Source organism: Rattus rattus, chromosome 11 (genome assembly GCF_011064425.1).
Source record: "Rattus rattus isolate New Zealand chromosome 11, Rrattus_CSIRO_v1, whole genome shotgun sequence".
Taxonomy (NCBI): domain Eukaryota; kingdom Metazoa; phylum Chordata; class Mammalia; order Rodentia; family Muridae; genus Rattus; species Rattus rattus.
The window spans coordinates 72,928,315-72,945,467 of NC_046164.1; the positions used below are offsets into that span (position 1 = coordinate 72,928,315).

The 17,153-nt window shown below is 49.7% G+C and overlaps 1 protein-coding gene across 1 annotated transcript; it reads right to left on the reverse strand.

Annotated features, from left to right (window-relative positions):
* Nucleotides 1–1,069: 1,069 nt before the first annotated feature.
* Nucleotides 1,070–16,235, reverse strand: Tcn2 (transcobalamin 2). The gene is made up of 10 exons (XM_032916609.1): nt 16,151–16,235; nt 15,585–15,779; nt 11,409–11,601; nt 10,199–10,368; nt 9,177–9,338; nt 7,934–8,106; nt 7,643–7,823; nt 6,326–6,491; nt 3,342–3,457; nt 1,070–1,605 (listed from the first exon to the last, which is right to left on the reverse strand). Exons 2-10 carry the CDS (start codon nt 15,646–15,648, stop codon nt 1,544–1,546), a joined length of 1,287 nt encoding a protein of 428 aa, XP_032772500.1. The 5' UTR covers nt 15,649–15,779; nt 16,151–16,235; the 3' UTR covers nt 1,070–1,543.
* Nucleotides 16,236–17,153: the final 918 nt, after the last annotated feature.

Genomic DNA, 17,153 nt, shown 5'->3' on the forward strand with positions numbered 1-17,153 from the left:
TGGGCTCTAGTGTCCTTTATGTAACCTATGAGGAGACCATAGTCCACAAACCCATCATAAACCAGAGAGAGCATCACCCCACAGCTCTGAGTCACAAACCAGGCTGGAGAGGAGCTGTAGGACATAGCCCTAAGTCCCAACTTCTAGTTTTTGATTGACCTTGACTGTCTTCAGGTTAGAGGGTGGGGTCTTTTGGGCAAATATAGCTTTGTTTTAGATTTCTATTTTGAGACAGTTTTGCTGTTGTCGTTGTTTTGTTTGGGGTGGTTGCTTTTGTTTTTTGTTGTTTTGGGTTTTTAAGACAGGGGTCTTTCTGTGTAGCCCTGGCTGTCCTGGAATCTCTTTTGTAAATCAAGTTGGACTTAAACTCACAGATCTCCCTGCCTCTGCCTCCCAAGCACTGGGATTAAAGTCGAATGCCACCACCACCACCCCCACTTAAGACAAAGGTAGATATCCAGGTTGGCCTCAAAATTTCTTTTCAGAAAAGGGTAACCCCAAACTTCTGATGTTTCTGTCTCTGTCTCCCCAGCACTGGGATTTCAGGGGTGTGCCACCAAGTCTGACTTTATGTGGCGCTAACCTCAGGGCTTTGTGCACGCTAGGCAGGCACTGTGAGTGACAATGCAGCTACATCCCTAACCCGTCGAATGGTGTCTAGTTCTTGTTTCCTGCAGTTCTGGGGACAGAACCGAAACCTTTGCGAATGCCCGGTATGTTTTCTGCTCCTCAGTACAGCCTCAGTCCCCAGCCAATATCTCTTCCTCCATCAGGACCAGACACCATGTCTGTGTCATGTCTCCTGCCTAACATCCCCTCCTACAGTGTCACTGCCCAGCTTGAGACCTTGGGGGAGTCCCTGGTTTCCCCATCTTCACAGTGAGAGATGAAAATGCTCACAACCCACAGGCCTGCTTCACACAATCGTCAACTCTGTTTATGCCGGTTCACCATGCGATACACTAAAGAGAGCAATCAAAGTCCTGCCGGATTCCCCAGAGGTCTCTTCTGTCTCTGCTCTCCCTCCTCCCAGGCAGTAAACATGAGGCACCAGGACACTGCAGCCACGTAAGGTAAATCAAGGCTTTAATTGTGTTGGAAGACCCTGTTGAGGGCCAAAGGCTGCCTCACGACCAGCTTTGGGACCACCACCCTGAGAGAGAGCAGGGGGAGGGTGTGCGGGTCAGAACCACAGCCCCTGGGCCATGGAGGTCCTTCTTGTAGGACCCCAGTCCTAACCCAACAGTCCCAGAGCAATGGTACTCACAGCACCCATGGCCAACGGACTCCTTTATGTAGAGGGAGATGAGGGCAGCCTGTTCCTCAGACTTAGGGGCAATCTTCATGAAAGACCTGTGGAGTCAGGCGGGGCCACACTCAAGCTAGCAGCCTCCCTAAGGGAGGAGGTGTTTTCCTTCCTGCTCTAAGGTGGACAGTGGCTTAGGTCCTCTTTGGGAAGTTAGCTGAGGTGATCTGGGGGACATTGTTCCAAGCGCACTTGAGGTGGCAGCAGGGTCCGAAGGCATCAGGAGGGAGCCTAGGGCTACCATCTAACTAGCCGCAATTCGATGGTTTCCCCGTTCTTGGGTTTGTAGTCAGCAATGCCTGCAGAAAACAATGAAGCAAAGGGGGTTAGCAAGGAGTGTCCCGCTCTGGCCACATCATGTGACTACCGCCCCGAAGCTACAACTGTAAGATCCACTCAGGGTTTGGTGGTGGGAAGCTGGGATCTGTCCAGAGCCAGCCAGAGACTCAGAACCAGCCTTGGTAGGATTCCTCCGGCCACAGGCTTACACAGCACAGAGGGCGCCCCCAGTGGGTAGCCATGGGACTAACAGCTGGAGAACAGCGACGGAAACCAGGGCAGTATCTATCTGCCCAGCAGGGTCAACATCATTAAAATGGAGTTGTCAGGCAAAGGGACTGGCTCCGTGTGGTCCACAGGGTGTCACGAATGAGTGTCCCAGAAGCAGTCCAGGAAAGTACCTGGCTTCAAGTCTCACATTCTAATTGGAGAAAGGGGGATGATAATAAAACCAGCATCCAAGTTGGGCATCGTCAGTGGAAGATCCACTGCCTGGCAGGCCTAGGACCCTAGTTCATTCTAAGCCCCACAGAATTAACAGTTTGGAAATAATAAACAGCAACAATTTGGAGGGATTAGAGAGGTCCCTTAAGAAGCCAGGTGTCCAGGGACAGTTCCATTTGGTGGGGACAGTGGCTAAGACAGGGTCTGGCTATGTAGACCAGGCCAGCAACAAACTCACAGCGATCCTCCTCCCGCAGTCTCCTGAAGTATGTACCACCAAGGTAGGTCCCTCTTAAACACGCATGCTCTGGTATGAATGTCTGTGTCCCCCAAACCCATGTGCTCAAATCTAACCCAACAGTGACAGTTACAAGGTGACTGGGAGGTGATTAAGTTAAGAAGTGGAGCCTTCAAAGCCAGGATGGTGGGGACACACCAGAAATCCCAGGAGGCTGAGACATGGGGATCGTGAGTTCAAGACCAACCTAGGCTGCATGCTCAAAAAATTAACCTAATTAAAAAAAAAAAAAAAAAAAGAAATAAAAAGGCATTTAAATATGCCATTAGAGATTCTACATTGGGACTTTACATCCTGGAATGATACATTTTGAGATACAGTGGGCTAAATAAGATATATCATATAATGTTAGTTTCGCCAACGAGGAAACATTTCCATATCTACCTGACATTTTATATGTGTTGGATAGTGTTGACAGAATACTATTCCGTTTTTAAATGAAAACAAGCATTGTACATATTTCCTGTAGTTATAAGAAAATGTATCAAAAGTGAAAAAGACTTGAGCTGGAGAGACGGCTCTGTGGTTAAGAGCACTGGCTGCTCTTTCAGAGGTCCTGAGTTTAGTTCCCAGCACACACATGGTGGCTCACAGCCATGAGGATCCAACCCTTTTCTGGCTTCCTAGAGTACTTCACTCATGTGTGCGCATACACACACACACACACACACACACACACACACACACACACCACTCACACAGGCACACATATACACATAGTTAAAAACAATGTTTTAGAAAAAAAATCTCTTCTAAAATTTCGAACATAGTTTCTGGGCAGTGAATTGTAAGCTTCCGTTCTTTCCTGTGTCATGGACTGTCCACAACTTCCATAAAAACTCTGAGAATTCAGTTAAATATTTTGGATCCAACCTTGAGCATGAGTGGTTTCCTGAGGATGTGGTCCAGGAAGGCTCAAGGGCAAGGCTGGGCTGGGTTAACGCAGCCTCGCTGCTGGGCCAGGCCTCGGGTAGCAGGCCGCAGGCGTATCCAGGCAACAGGCTGCAGACTCACCTTGCAGCAGAGGGGTATCAGGGACTCGGAGAAGCTGCCAGTATTCTCGATCCCCAGCTTCTTTCCCTAGTACGGATGTCAGGTAGGGACCTGACAAGGAGGCTTGGGTCCCATACCTAGAAAAATAGAAAAGTGATTGCTGATCCTGCCTCTCTCAGGGCCAGCGCTCTCCTAGTAGCGCTTCAACTTGAAACGAACTGTTGACATCTGGGAAGAGAGACGGTTGCCATCAGATTGGTCAGTGGGCATGCCCTTGGGGCAGCGCCTTGATTGATGATTGATTGTGGGCAGCATCCACCCCCTCTGCCAGCCTCTCCCACTGGAGCTTACCCAGTCCTTGGTTTGATCCACCATATAAACTGACTATGGGAGCACGCACCCCTAATCTCAGGACTAGATGGCTGAGATAACCCTCAGCTAACAGCACGGTAAAAAAAGAGGGGGGCCAGGGGTGGCTTAGTGGTAGACGGTTGCCACCATCATGTGTAAAGCTCAACCTCCAGAACCAAGGGACACAAATATCAGGAAGCTACTTTGGTGATTTAGACAAAGAGAAAGTACAAGCATCCCTCCATGTCTTCAGAAGATTGGTTCAAGGCCCCAGACAAACACTAAAGTCCAGGAAAGTGCAAGTCTGTCATATAAACTGGTGGGGTATTCACACAAGCTCCTGTGAGCCTCTTCCCGCGTGCTTTATGTCGCCACTAAAGTCATTTATAATATTGAATACGATGAAACACTATGGCAATGGTGACAAGCAAAAGTCTGTGTGTTCAGCACAGATTAATACAATTTAGTTAAATTTATGAACTGTAAAAGGTGCAGATTTGGTAGAAATGGATGATTTAGGGGATGTCACAGAACAGCCATTTTCGTTTTTTAACATTTGTGTGTGTATGCATGCACGAGTGCGTGTGCGTGTACGTGTGCACGTGTGTGCGTGCGTGTGTGTGTGTGTGCGTGCATGTGCGTGTGTGTGTGTGTGTAGGTCAGAAGAGGGCCTTGAATCCCCTGGATCTGGAGTTACAGGCAGTTCTGAGCTCTGCTATGTGGATGCTGGGAACTGGACTTGGGTTCTGTAAGAACAGCACAGCTCTTAACTGCCAAGCAGTCCTACCCCATGAGCAGTCCTTTTCTTCTTCTTTCTTCGTTTAGATTTTCGAGGCAGGGTTTGTCTGTGTAGCCCTGGCTTTCCTGAAACTTTCTTTATAGATCAGGCTGGGCTTGAACTCAGAGATCTGCCTGTCTCTCCTCCTGAGTATTGGGATTAAAAGCGCCTTGTGTCACCACTGCACCGCCATGAACAACCCTTTCCAATGCTCATCCCTTAACACTGAGGCCCTCCATGCCTGTTCTGGGCCACGTCTCTCCACATCTGTCTGTCTGCTGTGTAATCTAGGGCCTCCCATGTAGTCTCCCTGTCTGGCCCTGAGCTCATCTCAGACAGCCCTCCACTCGAACAGAGGAGCTTCTCAGATTGACAGCCAGGATGGCCTCTCAGAGGACCTCAAAGACCTGACTAGAAAGCCTGAAATTCTATCTTTTCTGCATTCTGATTCAGTATACAAACACAAAATACTGGGAAGGGGAGGGAGAAGGGGAAGGAGCAGAGGACATTGTAGAAGTGACTACTGTAGGACTGGGAGTTCAAGGCCAGCCTGAGAACAGAGAGAGACACGTGACGATCAATCTTCATTATCGGCTTACTGGGATTTAGAGTCACCATGGAAACAGATTTCTGGGTTTGTCTGGGGAGGGGGATTACTAGATTAGCTTAATTGAAGGAAGACCCACTCCAAATCCGGGTGATCCTACCACACACACTGGGTGACTCACTGAGAGGGAAGGAGAGCGGACTGTGAACAGTCCATCACTCTCACTGTGCTTTCCCAACTGTGAACATGACACTGTCCCACCTCAATGACCTGTCTCACCCAGAACTGCAAGCCCAGACCAGCTTCTCTCCACACTTTGCCTCTGCAAGGTCTTTTGTCACAGCAGTGAGGCAGGTGACTAATGCAGATAGCTCAATAGCAGAAATCTCATTTAGCCTATGAAAGACTCTAGATTCAATCCTCTGTGGAGTGGTGGTGGTGGTGAGGTCACTTCCAGGTCACTTAACCTGGGAATCGGGGCATTTTTGTTCCTTAAAGACAATGACCTTTGATCCCAGCACTCAGGAGGCAGATGTGGGCGGATCTCTGTGAGGTTGAGGCCAGCCTGGTCTACAGAGTGAGTTCCAGGACAGCCAGGGCTACACAGAAAAACCATGTCTTGAAAAACAAAAACAAAAAAAAGGCAGTCATATTTGCACAGCTGTGTTCTAAGAGTTCCCAGCCTAAATGACCAAACAGTACCCCAGTGGCCCTCCCTAGAACTCTTGTTGGGAACAGAAAGCAGGAATTTCTCAAGATGAGGCAAGAATCCAGGGGAGAGAGCAGGCTGGTAGGAAGGACTCTGCTGCTCTGGGCCAGAGCTAAGAGGAACGTCCATCTCCATGCATGGCCAGGACCCAGCAAGGAGCTGCAACTAAGCTGTGTTCACTCTCAGGCTTGTCAAGTCTCAATGGACAAGTGTCAACCTTCTCAGGGTTATTAATGGCAAGATTTTATCAAGGTTATTTGATGCAATTAGTCCTCCTGGAGTTCTCACCACAGACCAAGCATTAAACCTACACAAAACACGCCCACCGGTGTACCCTCATAGGCTCCTCTCAGTGGCTCTATGAAGAGGAGGAGTATCTCATGCCCTCACTTAATAACTGCCTAGCCTATAGCTGTCGGGGAGTGGATGGGGAACAAGGAACTGGGCCAAACACCACAGGTCCAAAACACAGGCCAGAAAGGAGTGGAAAAAGTACACACAGAAATTAAACCAGAACTTCTCCCAAGAAACTCCTCTGTTCCTCATCCTTCCCATGATACCATTTCAAACATGGAGGCCTGAGGGGAGTGAGGGCTAGGATGAGGGATGGGGAGTCTCACGTGAATTCTCCAAGGTCTTGCGCCCTCTTCAGGACATCTTCCAAGGAGGCCCCAGCAAAGACGGAAACTGTTCGTTCGTATGGTGGCAAGACACTGGAGACCTTCAGCGTGACGCTGATGACTTCTGACAAGTGGACAGGGTCCTCAGTGGCGGGCACCAACATGACTATGCCAGGGAGAAAGGAAGAAGCAGCCATCATGAGGATTGGGAGCAAGAATAGGGGTCCTCCTTTCTTCCTATGGACACCTTGCCCACGTGACCCACGGCCTCCCCCAAAATAGCTCAGTCAATGGCATGAACACTTTCTGGGCTGAAACCTGGTTCTTATCCCAGCCTCCTCGGCCCTCAGTCTCCATATCCTGTGGCAGTCCAAGCCTGAGCACCTCAAAGGACCCTTTCTGCATTTGTTCAAGTCACGTCCTGGTCACCTCTAGCAGACACATCTTTCTTTGCATTTATCCTCTACTCCTGTCATTCTCCCAGACCCACTCTTTCCCATGATGCCTTGCGTTATTGGGCTTGGTGCCTCTGCTTTGGCCTTCTCTGCTCCTTTGCCCTCTCCTCCCACTTCCTGGCAAGTCCTTGGGTATCAACATTAAGCAAATGTGTCTCTCCACCCATTGAGTTATTCACTCATCTCTGATGATCTTATTTTTTTCAACCTGGCTGGATCTAGAATCAACTAAAATGCAAGTCTCTGGGTATTCATGAGATGGATTTTCTTGATCGGATTCTTCAACACGGGGAAGACCCTCTGTAAATGTAGGCAGATCACACAAAAGGATGTGGAAGAAAGAACCTGCTGTTTGGCTGCTTGCCCTCATTCTCACTATATCTGCCCTATTTACAGCACTCCTTTGCTGGTATTAAAACCAACTTCTCCACACTTCCAATGTAGACAGAAGGCTAGCAGCTCTCCAGAATCCTTCAGGCCTCCCGCATCACACGGGGACTGGGGAGACATCCAGGGAGAGAGCCACTGTTGGACTATCTGTACCATATAGTGTATGCCAATCCAATAAATCGCCCATCAGTGCTGCTCCTTTAGAGGACCGACCCTGGCTAATACACCCCTCCATCCATTCGCACAAACATTTCCACAGTGGGTATCACAGAGTGGGTAACACCCAGAGCACTTATTTGGTCTCTGTGTCCACACCATGAGCATCAGAAGGCTGCGGCCTCGTTTTAGCTGCTGTGTCCTATGCAGACCCACACACTCATGTTGGCTCAGCCAAGCCTAACTGTCTGATCACCCATCACTGGAACCCACAGAAAGTAGCTTATCACTCAGGAGACAGAAAGGGCTCAGCTACCCCTGGGTGCCTGGCAGTCTGGGGAGATAAGATTCAAGTAGGTCTTGTGGTTCAGGACGGGTAGCAGCTGGGAAATCATCATAGGATTCTGGAAGGCTCCATCCTGTAGGCTGAGCAGCAGGGATTTCCTTGCCTTGAGGCAAGCTGGGCCCAGCCCTACCCCAGGAGAGGTCATTAGCATCTGTGGGGAAGAGAAGGTCGTGGGTCAGCCACTGGGAAAGAACCAGCCTCTAACCAGCCCACCCTCTGCTGACTGGCTGAGCGGCCATGGTTCCAGAGTCTCTTTCCAACCTGTAGTGCCAGCGGAGTGCTATAGATATTTCCAAAGTAGCCCTCAGGGGCCTGGGCCTTCAGGATCTTCTCTCGCACTGTCTCGATGGCCGTGGTGATCCGTGGTCTCAGGTCAGAGTTGAAATTGAATCGTTCCAAACAAGTGAAGGCCAAGCCGGCCATGGCTTCTGTGTCTAGGGGGATAGGACCTAGTATGAACTGGATAGCTTAGGGTTAGGGGAGGTTCAGGATCATGTACAGTACCAGTCTAGATGGTTTGCCCAGGACTTCCCTGTCCTAACACTGTACGCTCTAAGCCCCAGATAACCTCTCAGACAAACTGTTGGTCACCGAGTGGCTTGAGAGCAACAGGTCAGATGGACAGACTGAAGAACAGGGAGGGACCCAAGAGGATGGATTCTACAGTCCCTGCTCCTAAACCAGGGCGCACATTGAGACCACAGAGGGAGGTTTATTTTATTGATTAATTAATTCATGTTGTTTCCGTAGTGTTGAGTTTTGAATTTAGGACCTCAGGCATGCTAGTTACTTACCATTGGGCTACATCTCCAGCCTCGTTGGAGAGTTTGACACCAACAGCTAGCTTCCTGATCTACCCTCCAGCAGTCTGATTTAATTGATAAACGGAGATGTCAGGGCCTGGGGATTTTTAAGATCTCCTCTTCCGGATAGGTAACATTAATGTGTCCTTTGTGTTTCTCTACAAGTCTCTGAGGCAAGTCTTTCATTGACAGAGGTCTTAGTGCTTTTTCTCTCTGGACAATCATCTACCAATAAACCCCCTTTCCTGCTTTATCCTGCCCACCCTCCATGAGGCCTTATTCACTCACAGAAGTCCAGGCCTAGCAGAGACCTTGAATCATGATGATTAAAAATTGGTATGGTGGCCCATATCAATTTGAGACTCAGATCAAAGTCTAGGTATCAGAATTCCAGGTTCTATGGTGCTAAGAGCATAAGGTGTGCTAAGACCTCTGTTTGTAAAGCACCTTTTATTGAGGTGCTGCTGGGAGGTCGCTTTAAAGGAAAAGCCTGACTGATGGGGGGAAGGGGCATGATGACCTACAGTGCAATGTGATGGAGCTGGGGTCAGGATGCAAGTCCAATTTCAAAGCTGACTCACAGTCCCCGCCATTTCATTTCTAAGGGATCTGAAGAGGAGATGTTCCAAGGAAAGGTGAGCATAGGGGCAGGTCACGCAGCCCTTCCCCTGGGGCTGGGGAGGCTAGCTTTGTCCACTCACCCACAGAGAGGTGGCCCTGGTAGGTAAAGTAGTCATGTTCAACAGCATACAGGAGCTTGCCCACCACACTGTCATGGACCCGCTTCCGGTGGACACACAGAGCCAGGATACTGAGGCCATACTGGTAATAGCTGGTGTGGGGGTGGCCTTCATGATGGTGCCCTGAGATTAGGAAGGCAAGGAGTAGAGAGACTTGAGTGTCAGGCTTGAGGGCTTCCCTTCCAGTCTCTTCCTAACAAGAAGCCCATAGCTCACAGAACCACAGGCTGCCCGGCTGAGGTCCCAGTGTAAGCCAGGTTCTGTGTTTGCAGGTCAGGATAGAAGATGATAGCTCAACACGCACTCATGGGACAGCACAACTGTAACAGAAATATGGCCCGAGGTCCCCAGAGCCGACAACAGAAGTCTTTAAATAGCTGGGAAACTGAGCAGAATTACTCATGGAAGTCACTCTGTGGGGCAAATACAAATATCCAGACTTGTTTGCAGAGGTCACTGTGCCTGGAGTACATAGAGAAGCAAGCAAAGCCTAGAAAGCCTAAGAGACCAGTCAGGCTGGGCCTGGGGGTTATGAATGGAAGAGTGAGGGGGCGCTGAAAGGTGTAGGCTGCGGGAAGAACAGGTTTGTATTGAAAAGCCCTGCTTCAGCTGTTGGGCACTGGGTCCAAGTCAGGCTGGAAAGTTGACAGAGGCTAAGGAGAGGGGGAGAGTAGGCGGTACCAGTGTCCCAGAGGTGGAAAACCACTCAGTCTTGGTGTCTGAGCATCCCAACAGCTCGTGCATAGGGTATAGAAGGTTGGGTAAAGTGTGGCAACTGAGTCCAGCCTGAGCCTCTAGGTAGACCCGATGTGGACATTATTAGAAGAGGTCTGAAAAGAAACCCCAAAGTTCTGATTCCCACAGAGAACCTCATCTAACGAAAACAATTATGAGTCCGAGGACTGACTCAAAACTACAAACAACGAGACCATTTGATGAGTCCTCCTAGATGTTCCTACCTACTCAGATGTTGTTCTTCTTACCAATGGCCTTCTTCTCATCCTCCAAGAACCACTTGAGCTGTGAGACCATCCTGTCACCCTTTCGGCTCCCCAGGAGCTCACAGTTGGCCCTGAGAGCAAGCAGGTAGAGGGCCAAGCTGCCCCCAGAAATCTTAGTCTGGCAACTACTGTTAGCATCACTGGAGGTGGACCTAGGACAAGACAAGACAGGAGCACCTTTATGAGAAGATGCTCCCTTGATAAGCTGTGCTTAGCCCACACTAAGATCACAAAGTGGAATTAGCAGTCAGCTGTACTGGTATGAGGTACATGCCACAGATTCTTAAAAAGGTGAGATAAATCAAGGATAAAACATAAGGGTACCTACATCCAGTTTTACCTCCAGTTTGGCCATGAACTCTCTCCTTTTTTTTTCTCCCTTCCCTGAAATCTTGAGAAGGAATGGAATTGGGAAGGTACTTTATGCCTTTTTTGGGTGTGTGTGTGTGTGTGTGTGTGTGTGTGTGTGTGTGTGTTTTGGTTTTCGAGACAGGATTTATCCCTAGATGTCCTGGAACTTGATCTGCAGACCAGGTTGGTCTTGAACTCACAGAGAACTGCCTGTCTCTGCCTTCCAAGAGCAGGCATTAAAGGTGTGCATCACTATACCTAGTGATTGATGGCTTTTTCTTATTCTTCGCCTCTCACTCAAACCCCAGAGCAGGCCTCTCTTTAATGGCCACTCTTTGGAGAAGGAGCACTGAAATACGCTGCTTCTCCACTCTGCATGAAAGAACATAGTCGTGAACTAGCAGGGTCTGTCTGTAGTACAAGAGTAAGCTACAGAAAGTTAGATACTGCTTCTTTGTATCAGTATACAATCAGATGTTTGGTTATGGATTAGTGATGTCTGCCTGAGGTACGGGTTGGGGAGCACCAAACGAGTTAGGTGCTGCTTTGGGGCTCATGGATTACTGATTTTTGCCTCAGACGCAAATGGGACAACACAGGAAGACTCAGGTGCTGCTTCAGGCATCGGGGATGCCATTTGTCATGCTGACAAAGGCATGAGTCAGCATCTCTGATCTAGTACCACTTATCCCTGCACTCTGCAGGTGGAGCAAGGCTCAGAGAAATAGCAAAATGTGCCTAGAGTTTGTCAAAAAGCCACAGAATACCCCAATTAAAATCCAGTCTCCTATCTCTCGTGCCATGGATCAACTCATGGGGAAAGACAAGAGAACAGTAATACCGCAGGAGGCACTGCTGGTAATGGAGTTTGATGTTGTGAAGGTAGAGGTTCTCCTTGGTCCCAGCCTGCATGCTGGAAAGCCGCAGGCCGACGTAGATGCTGGGGTTCAACTGCTCTGAGGAAAGCTGATCCATCCAAGGTAAGAGACGCTGGCCCAGCTTCTCTACCAGCTGGCCGTCCATCTTTGGTATTACTGAGAAAAGAAAATGGTGTGAGAGAGGCCACACAGAGCTATGCCATTAGCAAGCAACTCTTCTGACCTCCTTACCGGACAAAACTTTCTCTAGGGAATAAGGGTGTCTATTCCCATCACCACAGCCCACAGAGAAACAGAGATGCCCACTGTGGTGAAAGGCAGCGGTTAGAAAGGAAAGCGCACATCTCCTAAGAGGAATTAGAGTGGGCCAAGGAGAGGGGGTGCATCGGCTGGGATCAAAGGATGTGGTTGCCAGGCAACCTTCCCACCTATCAGGAGTGACTGTAGACCAAGCCCAGCAGTGGACCAGGCATCCATCTCTTTTGACCCTCTCATCAGCCCTGTGGTGTTGATAGGTATTCTTGTTGTTTTGCACAGAAAAGGAAATAGAGGTTCAAAGTCAGGCTGGCTCTTATATGATGCTGTGGAGCCAAGACTGTGTCAAACTGCCACCCCTCCCCTTGCTCCTGGCACTCTTGTGCGAATGTACTCTACTCATTGTTCGAAGCCCCAGCCTTCACGCAGTGAGTGTCCCACATCGAAGTTCACGTGCTATAGGCTGCCGACTGATTCTCCCAGCTGCCCAAGGAGACTCCAGTTTTTCTGCTATCCTTATTTAAGTTAGAAGGGTCTGGCCCCGGGAGACCAGCCACTAACATCCTGTCAGGACTTGGGAACGCCTGCGATATGTGAGCAACACACTCAGATGCCCCAGAAGCAGAAATCTCAGGGATATTTCCAGTGATGGCTGATTTCCTTCCTTAGGAAGGGTCCATGCTCAGAATGGGGGGGAGTAGATTGTCTGGTAGGCACTGTGGACTTTCTGCCCCATTTACTGACTCCCAGTCACCACCCACTCCAGATGTCCGATGGTCCTATATCCCAGCATGCCAGAAAGTCCCTTCCTCCAGAGGAATAAGAAAACGGCCTGCCACAGGGTTCTTTGCCTACCTTGTTGGGCTTTCTAGTCTTAGACCCAGGGTCCCTTGATCATAGCCTCATCTCTCTAAACATTTTCACAGAAGTCATAGGTGTCTACGAATGTAAGGGGGCCATTCCCAAGTATGAACTCGAAATGACTGTTGGCTCTACGGGCCAGGCCAGGGCACCTTCTCATGACATGCCCATTCTGACAGTTAGACACAAGCGGGACAGGGTGCCTGCAATCTCGGCGCTTGAAGGGCTAAGGCCTGGAATACATCATAGTGGGACCCTGGGAGGAACAGGGAAGACTTAGTTTTGGGATACCTGTCTCTATTTTTCCAGAGTTCTGTCAGCATCTTCGACGTCCTCTTCTGCGGCTCTCTAGCTTTCTGACTACCCCTGGAGGGCACTTTATTACTGAAGCGGGGTCTCATGCATTGCAGGGGCCTCAAACACAGTATGTCCTTGAGGATGACCTTAGAACTCCTGATCTTCCTGCCTCTGCTGCCCCTACGTTGGGCTTACAGGTGTCTGCCACCACGCCCAGGTTACACAATGCTGGAGACTCAACCCAGGGCTTTGTTCATAAAAGGCAGGCACTCTCCCAACTGAGCTCTGTCTCAGCTCAAGACCTCTGATCTTCTGCTCTTCCTTGAAATTAGTAAGGGAGCCGGGAGACCCCACCCCAGGCTCTGACCTCCATCCTGAGTCAGCTATCGAGATAAGTGATAAGATTAGGCACAGTCTATAACAGGAGGCTGATAAGCCACCACTTACTGTCTCTAGAAAGAAGGAGCCTGGGTTGGGGATTTAGCTCAGTGGTAGAGCGCTTGCCTAGGGAAGCGCAAGGCCCTGGGTTCGGTCCCCAGCTCGAAAAAAAAGAACCAAAAAAAAAAAAAAAAAAAAAAAGAAAGAAGGAGCCAGGAGATTCACTCAAGCCAGTCAAAGTGGCTTTCGGCAAGGTTGCTACGATGGCTAATCCTGGTTGCCAACTTAACCTTGTCAGGAACCAACTGACCCCCAAGCTGCTGGGCACTTCTGTGAGGCTTTTCTTCTTAATGAGATTACAATTCGAAAGAAGTCAGAAGACACACTCTAAATCTGGCCCAAACTTTTGGATGGCAGCCCAGGTAAGGGGAAGGAGGAAACTTTGCCTGCTTGCTCCTACTCTCACTGGCAAGTTCATCTACCCTATTGCTGTGGCTGGTATCGAGTCTGCCTTCTTCATGGTTCCCATATACACTGAAGACCATCAACTCCCCAGGAATTCTCCAGGCCCCTAGCAACCGGATCGAGGCTGCAGAGATAACCAGCCCCACAGACTGAACGACTATGGGATTCTCAGCCTTTTTCCATCAAGAGACAGCCATTGCTGGACTGCCGGGACCACATCCTGTAAGTCAGTGCGTCTAAATACACACGCATCAATTCTGCGGCTCCGCTAGAGCCGCGGTTCTCAACCTGCGGATCGTGACCCACCTCGGCAAACCTCTATCTCCAAAAAGTATTTATGTTACGATTCATAACAGCAGTAAAACCACACACTTGAGAAACGGAAGCAGAAATAATTTGAAGGTTAGGAAGTCACTGCAACGTGAGGAAATGTGGTAAAGGGTTGCAGCATTAGAAAGGTTGTGGACCACTGCACTACAGTGCCCTGACTAACACAGCCCCATCACACACACACACACACACACACACACACACACACACACACACACACACACACACTTACTTCTGCACTATGTCATCCTGTTCACAGGGTTTCCAGCCCTCTTTCCCGAGGACGGATTGACTGGCATTCAGAAGCCTGGAGCCCTCTCTGTGTACTTTAGAAATCAGGCCTATCCACTTCATTGTATACGGAACCTTAGTCGATGATGCAAGTGTGGTGTCCTCACACCACGCCAAGGAGGAAGGAAGGAGGAACAAACAGCCTCAGTTCACTTCACCAAAGTCTCGGAAATGGAGAAGGGACTGCACCCCAACAACCCCCCAAAGTTCTCATGATGGTGAAGGAAGGAGCTCTCATGTGGTCAGGAATGGGGGCTAACAGCTCAAGACTGAGATGGGTTCCATGAAGGAATCCCTGAGGACTGTCTAGACAGCAACCAGGGGCCTGAGATAAGGAACTTTAACAGGACGTGGCCAGAAAGTCTAGGTGTCTAGGAATGATGCTGGCCTCGGGTCCCAAGAATTGAATCCAGAAGGTTCTGTTAAAGCTGGGGCACCATTGAGCAGCCCATTTGGTTTCTCTGATCTGCAGCTTCTTTACCTGTCACCTGTTTCTTAAGGTTTGGCCCACTTCACCTAAGACCCCATATACAGGGTGCATAAGAGAAAGGGGAGTCCTGCCTCATCCCCCTGTGACTGTGCCTGAGCCTATAACCTAAAGGTCACACTCATGTTCTGAGAGGTCTGTAGAAACTATGAGGTCTCCTGGGGACTACAGCCCTGGGATGAAAATCTGGAGCAGTCAGGGGGAGCCTTCAAGCACCTGCTTCATTTCACCTGGAATGTTCGCCCCCTGTCCCTTCCCTCTGGGACTTCCTCCCAAAGCCTTCTAGTCTTCAGACGTCCTTTCCCCATCCCTTCCCTTGATTGGATGGGCCCCTGTGTCTTTCTATTGTTGTCCCAGGGTGACTTGTTTTGCATCACTCATGGCACCCCCTGCCTTTTGCCAGCCCCGTTTCTTAGAGCATAAACTCTAGCAGAGCTGAGGCCAGACCTGTGTACTCTGACTCTTTCTCCAAACTAAACACCGGGCCTATCTCAGAGAGGCCTCACGTGCACATGCACGTGTATGCGCACCGAGTAAATGAACAGATTGCTGGATGAATTGGGGAGATCCTGTCTGGGGGGAAGGGGAGCAGGTATCCACACAGCATGCCCAAGCACTAAGGTCCAGTTAAAAGCTGCTGTGGGACACCCGAGACACAGGTAAGTTTCTCCATCCCCTACTCCCAGTTTCCAATTCTCCAAGGGGATTGGACAAAGCGGTAATCCCTCTGTGAGACCCCAGAGGCAACAGGTCCAAACATTGGCTGGTTACTTACCACAGAATTCAGCAAGAGCCCCGAGGACTCCAGACAGGAGCAGCAGTGCCTTCAGGAGCTCCATGGCAGGCACAGGTGGGAGGTGAGAGACTCCTGGAACCCGCCTTGAGGGCTTGTCTGCCCGCAACTTGTCACTTGCTTAGAAAGAGGCAACCTCACAGATTAATTGTACCTTCAACACCCGGAAGCACGCTGCTAAATCAGCAGAGAGAAAGGGGGAAAGGTCTGTTATGGGGCAGGAGGCCAAAGAACAGAGGAAGGAAGGAAGGAAGGGCAGAGCGGCTTGTCCTCCAGATGGGAACAAAAGGGGACTCCGTGAGGCAACTCGAAGCCAACCTTTTCTGTCCCCAAAGCTTTAAAGACCTCGGAAGCATCACAGAAAACCAGATGCCTATTCTGTCCCAAGTCTCTCTGTCAGTGCTGCCGGTCCGCCCTGCCGTTGTCTGCACACCCAAACCCCCATCCGCATATCCCAACCCTCTGCCCACACCTCACCCCCAACCCTGCCTGTACAACCCCCCATTGTTGCCGCTCTGGCTGCAGACATTCAGGATTAGGGTACCTACCTGGTGCACTTCACGGGAGTCCCTGGAAAGTACTTACTCTGACTCTCGGGGACAAGAAACTGAGCAGGGAACAGTGGTGGTCACGTGACGGAGCTCTGTCGTCAGCTGTTCTTTGTGGGCCAGCCTGCCAAGGAGGCGGGGCAGCTGCTGGACCTGGCCCAGACAAACAAGTCTCCTCAATCCATCAGACACCACCGCGGGTTTCCTGGAGGCGGCAGAACAAGTTGAAGAATGACAGAACAAGTTGAAGAACGAGGGTGAATTCAGCAACCTCCAAAACCTCTGGGAACAGGGCTGCAGGGCTACCTGCCCTGAACTGGCAGATAGAACGAAAGATTCCTTATCTGCCCAGCCCCACTGGAGACTCAAAGTATCAATCTAGCAGTGCTGGGTGGCTACAGTGTTTAACTTCTCTGAGTTTCAAGTTATTCTCTCTATATAAAATGAGAGCGTTGTACAAGATTATCCTAACAGCAATTTGCCAGTTCCACTTGTAGGGATGGAACGCCTATAAAATGCCTCTAATCATCTTCAACGGAAATGTTTGTTGTGATTATTTTTACAGCAAACAGCCAAAGGTCACACTTTCTTTCCTTTTTTTTTTTTTTTTTTTTTTTTTTTTTTTTTCGGAGCTGGGGACCGAACCTAGGGCCTTGCGCTTGCTAGGCAAGTGCTCTACCACTGAGCTAAATCCCCAACCCCTCCTTTTTTTTTTAAGATTTATTTATTATACATGAGTACACTGTTGCTGTCTTCAGACACACCAGAAGAGGGCATCGGGTCTTGTTACAGATGGTTCTGAGCCACCATGTGGTTGCTGGGAATTGAACTCAGGACCTCTGGAAGAGCAGCCAGCGCTCTTAACCGCTGAGCCATCTCTCCAGCTCAAGGTCACACTTTCAAGAGAACCTATCTTTGTGCCAGGGTAATTATCACAGGCTAAGACCCGACACGGATAAATAAGGATTTGTGTAGCAGTAATTAATTAGCAGTACTCATTAAT

Coding starts and splice junctions, on each gene's coding strand:
- Tcn2 (XM_032916609.1), bottom strand. CDS start 15,648: ATGGAGCTCCTGAAGGCACTGCTGCTCCTGTCTGGAGTCCTCGGGGCT. Junction 10,369..11,408: donor TACCAGCAGTGCCTCCTGCG/GTATTACTGTTC, acceptor GTCTTGTCCTAG/GTCCACCTCCAGTGATGCTA. Junction 9,339..10,198: donor GGATGAGAAGAAGGCCATTG/GTAAGAAGAACA, acceptor TCCTAATCTCAG/GGCACCATCATGAAGGCCAC.